Genomic DNA, 12,186 nt, shown 5'->3' on the forward strand with positions numbered 1-12,186 from the left:
ATAGCCGGTCCGATAGTTTATTTCTATGAACCGATATAAAAATACTTAAAAGCTCGATATATTGTTCAAAAACCGATACCCGATATAACATTTAAATCATGTGGCATATCAAAACATATTAGATTTCCGCAACGATAAATAATAACAAATTAATAAATAATAAATATTAATAATTTTACAATTCTTTTATTTTTTAATTAAATAAGTGGACAAAAAAAAAACAAATAACTGAAATAACCATAAAATAGTATAATACTATAATTGTAAATACTAAATAGTATACAAAATTATGAAATATTAAAATAAATAATAATCAAACTTTAAACTTTAAAGTATAAACTATAAAATATAAATCACTATACTAAATAATTATTAATTAAATAAAAAAATTTTAAATTATAGATTCTAATTAATAAAGTATATAATATTATATAATCTTAAGTTTGAACAACAAAAAACTAAAAAGTAAAATATTAAATCTTTTTTAAACCTTTATTTTTAGACAATAAAAAAAATTAATAATTATAAATTACTAATTGGTGTTATAACATATTTTATATTTTTATCTTTTAAGTATATTTCTGGTTCTTATTCAGAAAAATTAACTGCCTCACTTTGTCTGGGTTAAGTGAATTCCTTTTTGATGAGCAAACTAATCCTGCTGTACTAAATGACCTTTCTGAATCTACAGAACTAGGTGGACAAGAATGATATTTTTCTGCTAAAATCTTGAGACCTTTATATTTTGAAACTGCCCAATATTGAAAAATATCTCCATTAATATTTAATAGTTCTTCTTTTAAATACATGTTAAGTTCTATATCTGGTGTATTTTCTTCAAGGTTTGAAATTTGTTCAGGTAAAATTATAGAGAATATAGTTATATTGGATTTAGATGTGGTTTGAACTGTTTGATGTTATGTGTTGGCAACAGTTTGGCAAATCACTGGATAAACAAATTTTAATTTGTTTAGTAAAGAATTTCTCCCTTGCTGTGCTATATCTGCACAAGAAAATACCTTATCTTTGAATCTTGGATCAAGTAAAGTGCTGATTGTGAGAAGTTCCTTTGTTTCAAAGTCAATAAACTGGTTTTTTAATTTTAGTATAAAAGCATTTGCTGTTTCACTGCATGTAGTTGATACATCTTTTATTGTTTCTAAAGGTACAAAAATACTTCTAAGTAAAGGAATAACTTCAGACAGAGTAGAATTCTCTTTTGATAATGTAAGAATAGCAGAGTGAAATATTTCCAAAATCTTAACTAATTCCTTGACCATAGTAAAATCGTTAATAGAAAATGTTACATTTAAATTAATGAATGGAGCTAAGCCCAACACACTTTTTTTTTGTTCTAAAAATCGATTAAGCATTAAGAATGTGCTATTCCATCTTGTGTATACATCTTGTATAAACTTATGGGCAGGAATTCTATTTTCAGACTGACATTTTTTCAACAATTTATTAGCTCGAATACTGTGCTTAAAGTGACCAACCACTGATCTAACTTTCTTACACAGTGCATCATGTTGTTTTTCCTTTATAAGTACATCATTAATTGCCTGAAACAGAAAAATAAATAGTTGTAACATTTAAATAATACACATTACACATATCAGTAAGTTATCAGTTAATAGTTAATAGTTATTACTTATTTCATATTTATTAAGTAGATTTTTTTTTCATAATAAATAAATAAAAATAATGTATAAAATTGAAACACTAAAATACAAATTACCAATTGCAATGTGTGAGAAGTACATGAAACAGATTCAAAACTTTGATGATGAAAAGCTTTCCCCATGTTTGCAGCAATGTCGTGGACAAAGACATGAACATTATTAATGTTAATATCCCATTTCTCCAAAATTTCAATAACAAAATCATAAATTTCATCACCTGAGTGATAAGATGGTCGAAATGGAATAACCTCCAACAAAATGTTATGTCGTTGGAACATATTGTCCAAAAAATGACAAGTAATTGATATATAATCTGTTGTATTTATAGATGACCATAAGTCAGTAGTAAATGATAAATGATTGGCAACCTTAACTACTTCCTTCAATTTAGCTACTACTTTCTCAAACTGTTATGGTATTATCGTCCTTGCAAATGTTGTTCTATTTGGAATGGTATTGGCAAAACAAGCTAACGATACGCAGTATCGGCCGATATTGGTACTATCGGTTTAATCGGGTATCGGTTTTTTTTCTGAACCGATAGTAAAACCGATATAATACAGTCGCATATCAATTTGTATGTAATGGTGATGGTTATACCGATAACGCTATTTTTAGACATATTATGTAAACAACAAATGATTTGGTAAACACGATGCAATCACAATTTAAATTCAATTTCGTTTATTTATTATTTAATTATTTCTCCTACTTACCACGGTTATGGTTTTATTGATAAATAGTAATTGATAAAGATAATCTTAATATAATATATAAATCTCGTGTCACAATGTTTGTCCTCAATGGACTCCTAAACCACTTAACCGATTTTGATGAAATTTTGTACACCGTATGTTATTTGGTCCAACTTAAAAGATAGGATAGTTTTCATCGTGAGAGGAGCAATATACGTGAACATTAATATTACTGTATGTTTACTATACGCTATGATCTCCGAAACCACTAATGAACTACAAATAAAAAAAAAAAAAAAATGTCTAATACATAATAACAATAATACACGGCCTACGAAAATGCAAAAAAACAAACTAATACGCGGGCAACGCCGTGTCGGGACAGCTAGTATTATAATATATATAATAATTAATAACCAAAAAAATATTAATTATTATTTATTATTTATATTATTATCATTTGACATTTATCAATAGTTAATAATTTATAATATTAATAGTTACCTATTACTTATTAGTTATTAGTTTTAACTTTTAAATGTATAGACGTTATATTTTATAATTTATTTAATTCCTAACAATTAACAATAATGGCGCCTTCTTACGTCTGGAATTTTTTTTCAAAATACGTGGATGACATAACCAAAGCTCAGTGCACATTGTTTGAAAAAAAAATCTTGAGAGGTGGATTGAATTCTCGAGATTTTACAACATCCAATTTGCGTTTACATTTAGATAAAGAGCATCATTCAACTTATACCCAGTTTAAACATAAACACAATGAAAGTCACAACAGCGTTTATGTAGCTGATGTAAGTAATATATAAATTATAAATTAATAAGAATAAGTTTGTGTTTTTATATACCTACATTTATAATATTAAAAAGTTGATTTATTATTTTATATGTTATCATTTTATTTACATGTTTTATATTAGTCTCATAATTCAAATTTCAAATGTACATAGGTGCCTAATAAAACTTGAAGTTGAAAGTCATAATTTTTGTGATATCATTACTCATAAAAAAATATTTAAATGCACTAAGTAAATTACTAAATTAAATTTAGAAATTATAATTTGCTTAAATTAATTTAAATTTCTCAATTAAATAATAATTATTATTTATTAGTTATTAATTATTTAATATTTTATTATACAATTTATAAAATTTTTATTTAATATTTGTTATTGTATCATTGGCACATATGTATCAAATTTGAAATTTTTATATTTATATTTTACGTTATATAATTAATTATTTTTTCCCTTAAAATAAATGATCTTATTGGAAAGATGTTGACTACTCAACTTTTGCCATTTTCGCATGTTTAAAACTCAGGTACCTACCTACTACCTATTACCTACTTCTACCTATGTTTAATTTAGGAATTGTGAACAACACAAATGTCGAATTGAACATTTTTTAATTTGTATTTGTTTATAATAATAATAATTAATTATGAATCCATTGGAATTTTCAATTTTATTTCAGGTTTTGTTGATCTTATTAACTATTTGGAACCACGTTATTGGCAACACAAAATAACACGGGGCGCGCTGTTGGTACAAGGAGGGTACCGCACATAGATAATACATAATGGATAGGCCCTGTGTATACTAGTTACATAGCGGGCAGCGTTCCCGAATAAAGAAGAGAGACAGAAATATAAAAATCGTATCTTCTATCCTACTCAGCAAAAAAAATATCTTTTCTTCCATGGTTTGTGTGTTTTGCCATGCGTGTTATAGCACAGAACACTGATAAGTGATAACCGATATTATATATCAGTTGCATTTTGCGATTTGAATCGTGCGTTTAACGTGGACTAAAGTCTTAATTGTTATACGTTTTCTTTTGTTACTTTAATTGTTAATTATTGAAGTTTAACTTTCGTTAATAACCAGTCCATCAATTTAATAGTATTTTAGTTCTACTAAATATATTATAATGGTGTACTCAGTGAAATGTGTGGTCTGTGAACTTAAAAATGTGGATGCTCCAAGCATTTCATTTCATTTGTAAGTATTTAAACTATTTTAGTTGTTATTATATGATATTCTCGTTTATTTATTTCTTTGTTGCTCATACTATTCCAATTTGTTTTTCACAGTTTTCCGAAAACTGAAGAAAAGAAACGTTTATGGTCAAATTCTCTTGGACTGCAGGTCAAACTATTGAAAAACAATAGTAAAATATGTTCATTGCATTTTAAAACCTCTGACTATCTTATGAGTACTAGTTGTAAAGTTTTAATGTCAAATGCTCTACCAACATTAGCTGCGTCAACTACAAATGATGTTGAAATGTAATGATTTTTTGGGTGTGACTAAATTTGCCTTGATTGTTTATAATAATACTTGATAATTATTTCAGTGAATATTGTAGTATGAATACACAGTCTGCATCACCTAATAGCTATCCTTGTACATCTTCGTCTGTTGAAACGGTGACTATTACAGATTTGGGTGTTGACGTACTTGATTGGTGTGTATTTTCAATTAACTTATTATTTTAAATATTGTACTATCTTGAACGTTTAATATTTTAGTAGTCAAACTGATGATGATGATATTGACAATTCCATCGTTTGTACAACTTCTCTACAAAATGAATCAACTCCTGATGTAGCAGATTTTGATAAGCACAAACGGTATGTATAGTAAATATATTATTTGAATTGAATTATTGACTTATTTGCTTAATATTTTAGTGATCCAATCTCAGAAGATGAAATGGCTACTCCAAAAATAAGAAAATGTTGGTCTTCTTCGAGAATCGGTGATATGACTCACGAACATTTTTCTACACCACGAAAAGCTAAACGCAATTTCACTGTAGTTAAAAACACGGTCAAAAGATTGAGTTATTCAAATAAATTATTAAATCAAAAAAATAAACGTTTATTAAAAAAAGTTGAATCTCTTAATGATGTTATTGGTCAATTAGAGAATAAATCTCTGTTAAATGAGTCAACAGCGAATACTATAAAGGTAACTAAAAATCTGTTTACCTATACTATTAGATTCTGAACGGAGTGAGGAATGTATTGATTTTACAATGATGTGTAATTTTTTTGTTTAATTTTAAATACTAGTGTAATTCAATACAAAAGATTCAATTTGTTTTAAAATGTAATAATAATGATGAGTTTAAAATTTGAAATTTGCGCCCCTCTATGATTAGCGCCTGGGGCATGGGCCCCGGATCGCCTCTATAAATCCAGTACCTACTGAATATATATTATATGTTTATTATATGTTAATACATATGTATTATCTATGGCTTTAACAATCTGCCATTGTTCATGTCTACACTTGTCTGATGTAAGTTGTAAAGATGTAATTTTTTACTTTTATAATTAAAACAAATAAAATATATGTCGACAAACAAATCTTTTTATTTTATCAATAGTTAATTCCAATACCTATTAGTTATTACTATAATTGTTTATTAATATTACAACTTTTTATTACATTTTATTTAAATATTATCTGAATTACTAACAAATTAGATAATATTTAAATAAATATTGGTAATAACTGTTATAATATTTATATTCTATTATATATTTTAGGCGTTGGGGTCAGATGTATTAGAAAACATTGTTAAAGATATTTTAAATGGCAAAAAAAGAAAGTTTTGTCCAGAGCTGAGAAAATTTGCAGTAACCCTTCAATACTATTCTCCACGAGCGTACACATACGTACGTAAAACATTTAAAAATATGTTACCTCATCCTCGAACGTTGCGTAAATGGTATACAGTTGTCAATGGTAAACCAGGATTTACACATGAAGCATTTGTTGTGTTAAAAGATAAATGCGATGCTAGTCCTGTTTATTGCAACCTCACTGTAGATGAGATGTGCATCAAGAAGCATGTAGAAGTAGACACCCAAAATAACGTTTTTGGATACATTGATTTGGGTACTGGAAAACATTCAGATGATGGAGATGATCTTCCACTTGCTAGAAATGCACTTGTTTTTCTAGTGGTTGGCCTGAATGGCTACTGGAAATTACCCATAGCATACTTCTTGATTGATGGAATGACAGGAGCAGAACGAGGAAATCTTTTAAAAAAGGCCATTGAACTGATTTCGGAAACTGGAGCCAATATAAATTCAGTAACATTTGATGGAACACATGTAAATACTTCTATGTGCACTTCATTAGGAGCTTGTTTTGAACTAGCAAATCCAAAACCTTTTTTTTTGAACCCTATCACAAAAGAAAAAGTATTTGCTTTCTATGATCCAGCGCATATGATTAAACTCATTCGAAATACTTTGGGGGACAAAAAAAATATTATAAATGGTAAAAACGAAATGATCAAATGGGAGTATATATCAAAATTATATGAAAAAGAAAAAGAAGAAGGTCTAAGGGCTGGTACAAAATTAACTTCTAAACATATTTACTATGGAAATCATAAAATGAATGTACGTTTAGCTGCTCAAATACTAAGTACTAGTGTTTCAGATGCTCTGCTTTTTACCAAAACAAAGGACTCGTCATTTGATGGATGCAATGCAACTACTGAGTTTTGTTTGATGTTTAACAATGCATTTGATATCCTTAATGCTCGTAAAAAATTATCAAATACACCTTTTAATGGAGCAATTACTGAAGGTAATGTCAAAAGATATGAAGCATTTTATGAAAAATTTAAAAGTTATGTTGCTCAATTAAAATTTGAAGATGGTACACTAGTAATCAATTCAAAAAGAAAAACTGGATTCATAGGTCTTATTTTGGGTTTAAAAAATGCATTAGACTTGTATAACGTTTTAATAGAAAAAGGTGATTTGTCATATTTAATAACGTACAAATTAAGTCAAGATCACTTAGAGACATTTTTTAGTGCTCTTAGAAGCCGTGGTGGATATAACGACAATCCCACATGCAGGCAGTTCCAGGCTTCGTATATTAGGCTGTTAATACACAATGAAATTATAGCTTCACCATATGGAAACTGCTCAATTTTAGACTCTACATCAATAACATCAATTACAACTCCGCAGACTCACCTTCCAAATAGTATTGAGGAAAATAATTTATTAATCTCAATATCGGATGAACAACTATGTAGCAGTATGTCAAATTTAAGTCCATTCATGGAAGATATTACTTCATATATAGCTGGATTTATTGCTAAAAAATTGGAAACTAAATTAAAGTGTCAATATTGTATAAAAGAAATCTATAGACCACATCAAATTAGTAACCTAGCAACAATCAAAGACCGAGGCCGACTTAAGAAACCAAGTAAAAATGTTGTGAAGATATGTCAGACTGCAGAACAAGTTTTCCGGAAATATTCCAAAAGTGTAGCATTCTCCAAAAGAGATCGAGAAATATTATTTCTAAAATTAAAAACTAATATTGATGTATCAATATTTAATCAAATGGAATGTGTAAATCATAACCTACATTTAGATTTACTCAATTTTGAAACCCACCGAGATTTTCTTATAAAAACAATTGGTCTCAAATATTTCAACATAAGAATTTTTCATGAAATAAGAAAGTTAAACGATTCATGCAAAATTCGTCAAAAGCTTACTAAAATTATTCATTTTAGAAATGAATAAATATGTTAATATATTATTATTATATAAATTATTAATTACTTTGTGCTTTTTTCTAAATTAATAAAAATTAATTTCTAACAATGGAACAAATTCCTTTTTTACAATGCAACTGATGTTACTCAGCATTACATAATATCACGATTCTTCAATATTTATGTAAATATTAATGTTTATACTACGTAGTGTTATACTATTTAGTGATATATTTGTCGTAGGCATATAAGTAGGTACCTATGTTAATTTTCCAAGGTAAAGCCAATGGAACTCTTATTTTTATTTAATAATAATATATTATATAGCACTCACTATACTCAGTACTAGTACCAAATAAGACTATAGGGTATATAATATATTCGTACTATCGTCTACATCTATCATACCTAATTAATTAGTAATTACCTATATATATTTATGATTTAATTTTTAAAACAATAGTATCAATGTGCACGAACTTAAATATATTTCATATATCTATGAGTTTTACATATTAGTAAATAATACATAGTTTTTTTTATTTAAAATAGCAATAAATAATTAATAGAAAATATAGTTAAATGTTTAAGATAATACAAAATGTTTCATTTTTATTATTTGCCTGACTTTAAATAGGAATTTAGTTAAATGCCTAGTCATTTTATTAAATTACTAGGCATTCGGCTAAGTGTCTAGGCGGATAGTGAAATTGCTTAAAAATTAAATTCTTAGACTATATTATGCCAAGGCATTTAATAAAATGACTGTTTTGAGTGTTTTGATTATATGCCTACGACATATTCACTTCTGTTATAAAAAATTCAAATTTCAATTTATTTTCATGGAAGGATATTTTTGAAATATCATGGAATGTAAACTCTTTTGCTGAGTGAGACAGAAGATCGAAGAACGTCTAATAACCAATATGGCCTATCCATTATGTATTATCTATGCTTATAGTTTATCTTTTTAAAACATTTTATTTTTAGATAATATAATATCATATTTAATTGTATAGTTAAGATTAATAATAATAAATAATATTAATAATAATAAATCATTTTTATACCGAAAAATTACATTTTTTTGATTCCACAATCAAAATAATTTTCGAACATTTAAACTTTCTAACAAATAACATTCGAACACTTTTAATTCAGACACACTCATTCACACATAATATTCGAACACTTTTCATTCGTACATATTCATTCGTACACATAATTTTCGAACAAACAACCCCTTGCTATAAGTGATCGCAGTTCGTGCTTCATCGCGAACGCTTTTCAAGAGTTCTACGGGTCCCGAGGGATAAAACATACGTTAAACTCAACAAGACACCCACAGGCCAACGGACAAGTCGAGCAGGCAAATCGCACTATTACGCCAATACTAAATATGTCTGCGGCATACCAACGGTGTTGGGACGCGACAATTGGATAAATCGAGCGGTTCCTCAACTCCGCGTCTAACAAAACTATAGGTACTACGAAGTCACCGTTCGAGGCGTTACACAGCTATTAGCCACGATTCCATGGCGGTACGTTGTCCAGTCTCAGCCTGACTAGGAACGAGTGGATCGATCCGCACGAAACACGAAAAAATATCATCGTCTACTCAACCGATTTAAAGACTTCAAACTCATGTAATTCTTACGCGAGTACGGTATGTCGGTATGTCGTACTACTTTCTCCCAGGAATATTTTTGTTATTATTATATTCTTTTTTAAATTTTGTTAGTTTTACGTAATTAGTCTTTTTTATATTGTAATATTAATCATATAGAAATGTTGAATTGTATAATTTTTTTTGTTTGGAGCAAGTTGTTCTCCACTAAATCGACTCGGATCGAGGACGATCGTAAGGGTAGAATGGCCGAATGTTGGCGATATTATTTTTGATACTTTTATTTTGTAAGTCGTGACACACTGGTGTCGCGCGCGTCCACCGTCGGGATGTGCGGCAGTATTACTGATTGCGTGATCGACGTTCTGATCAACCTGCTTCACCGTTCTTCGAAGTCAACGTAATCGACTCGATAAAATGACGCTATCGACGATTAGTTACTTTGTGTTGAGTGTATAAGCGTCAGTAGCGAAACTAGAAATATCCTTGGGGGGGGGGGGGAGGGGGGTCCAAAATTATATTACAACAAATATAAATAATAAATAATAACATTAATAATCATGTTAATAATAAATGTATTTTTTATTTGTGTTATCATATTAATAATAAAATGTAATATATGAAATATGATATAAAATTATAAAATAAAGTCTAAACGGCGCTTTGAATTCGATAAGCGCTGTATTACTTCTTCGGACTTAAGTTAATATCATAGTGGATATTGAGAGCAGGTGAGCAGCTAGTCCATTCAATCTCGATTCGGAAGTAGAGTTTCTTAAGTAAGTTTTAAACGTTAATAAGTAAACACGTTTAGGCTAAAATATGTCTATAACCACAGTTAAAATGGTTGGTAGCACTCATTGACATAATATAAATGAACTGCGCATTCCCTATACCTTAACGTGCAATACATTGGGGCCATCATTCAGGTCATTCACCCTCAACTTGGTAGTAAATTATCATGGAGGAGAGAAACAAATAGTCGTGTTTTCCAGGAGTGTTATCATAATGAAATCTAATTAATAATAAAATCATAGATAATTAAAAAAAATAATATTACGTATAATTCTTTACTAGATATTACTTAATAATTAATACTACTTACTATAGTCAAGTAGTCTTTATTCATATAGAGTAGGTATTTAATATTACCCATGTATAAAATACTAACAATAAACATAGTAGATTTTGTGTTAAATTATTAAAAGATTTATTAAGTACCTATTTATTAAATATTAATGTTTGAAAGTACATAAAAACAAATTATATATACACATTGTTTTAAAATGCATCAGTTTTTTTTTTTTTGTAAATTTAAATATATTGTATTTTCTATGTTCTATTATTGGTTTTTAAAATGTATGACTTTAGTTAAATGGCTTCGTATTCTGTGTTGCGGCTGACTAAGATTTTTCAGGTGATAGTTTAATCGTGTAGTAAAGAAAATTTTAAAAATCATTTTTATCAACTGAAGAAGGTGGTTATTTAAAGGCGACTGTTCTAAAATATGGATATTGAGACTGGTAAAGTAATTGTTGATATTTATTTTAGATGATGCTTTTATCATTAAAAATTCAATAGGACTATTTGCTGGAAGTTTGTCTTTGTGTATTTTAAAAACCAGTTCACCAATTTTGCATAACAAAATTACATCTTTTGATGGTTTTTTAAGTCCACCTCTGTTTTTTATATCTAAAAGATTAATAGATATTCGATTACCATCTTGAATAGCATCTGAACATATACTACATTTGATTTTTGACAAAACTTTTTTGACAATAAAACCAGATATATATTCAAGCACATCAATTGAATATTCTGTGAGGTCGTCTTCAATCATGTCTTCATCAGACTCATTAGCACAGAGTAAATCCAAATAGTTTTCTTCACTACGTTTTGCTAAGCTTGAAACAGATAATATTGTAGTGTTGTCTAATGCTGTACAGTTAGCCCCTTCGGAAGTTTTTAATTCAGTATGAATTAGTAATTTTTTATATGCCGCCTCAAATTGCATTGCAGTAGGATTGTTGTTAAAACCGCCTTTTGCTCTGATGGCTGAAAAGAACATCTCTAAATGATCTTGTGAAATTTTATAAGTTAGAATGAAATTAAGTTCTCCTGTTTTTAATAAATCATCAAACAAATTTTCTGCACTTTTCAAACATACTATTAAGCCAATAAATCCTGTTTTTCTCTTTGAAGTTATTAACATTTCATTGTTTTGATCCTGTAATTCTTCTAAATATTTTATTGATTCAGCAATGAATAATTTTATTTGTTGTTCATTGTCCAACTTCAAAGGTTTGTTGTAAATACTTTTACTTAAAAAATTTCTAGTATTTAGGAAATCAAATATATCGTTTAATTTCCTAGCTAAATGTTCAGTAGATAGGCTGTTACAGAAATCATTTAACTTTAATTTTTCTCTACAATATTTTATGGCATCAGCAACACTTGTACTAAACAGTTGTGTAGCAAGGCGAACCTTCATTTTTTCTTTGTAATAGTTCAAGTGGCGTTGCCTAATTTTTGTCCCAGCGTGTAACTCGTTTGTTTCCTGTAAACTTACCAATTTTTTGAAATAATTCCACTCAATTATATTACCTTCAGGATC

General features: G+C 28.2%; 1 protein-coding gene across 1 annotated transcript; it reads right to left on the reverse strand.

The window, feature by feature from the left end:
- Positions 1–917: 917 nt before the first annotated feature.
- Positions 918–1,960, reverse strand: LOC103311937 (zinc finger BED domain-containing protein 4-like). Its single transcript, XM_008191778.1, has 2 exons — positions 1,739–1,960; positions 918–1,562 (listed from the first exon to the last, which is right to left on the reverse strand). The coding sequence occupies exons 1-2, from the start codon at positions 1,958–1,960 to the stop codon at positions 918–920; spliced, it is 867 nt and encodes a 288-aa protein (XP_008190000.1).
- Positions 1,961–12,186: the final 10,226 nt, after the last annotated feature.

This window comes from Acyrthosiphon pisum, chromosome A1 (assembly GCF_005508785.2).
Source record: "Acyrthosiphon pisum isolate AL4f chromosome A1, pea_aphid_22Mar2018_4r6ur, whole genome shotgun sequence".
In the NCBI taxonomy this organism is placed as follows: domain Eukaryota; kingdom Metazoa; phylum Arthropoda; class Insecta; order Hemiptera; family Aphididae; genus Acyrthosiphon; species Acyrthosiphon pisum.

Coding starts and splice junctions, on each gene's coding strand:
- LOC103311937 (XM_008191778.1), bottom strand. CDS start 1,960: ATGTTCCAACGACATAACATTTTGTTGGAGGTTATTCCATTTCGACCA. Junction 1,563..1,738: donor CTTCTCACACATTGCAATTG/GTAATTTGTATT, acceptor TTTCTGTTTCAG/GCAATTAATGATGTACTTAT.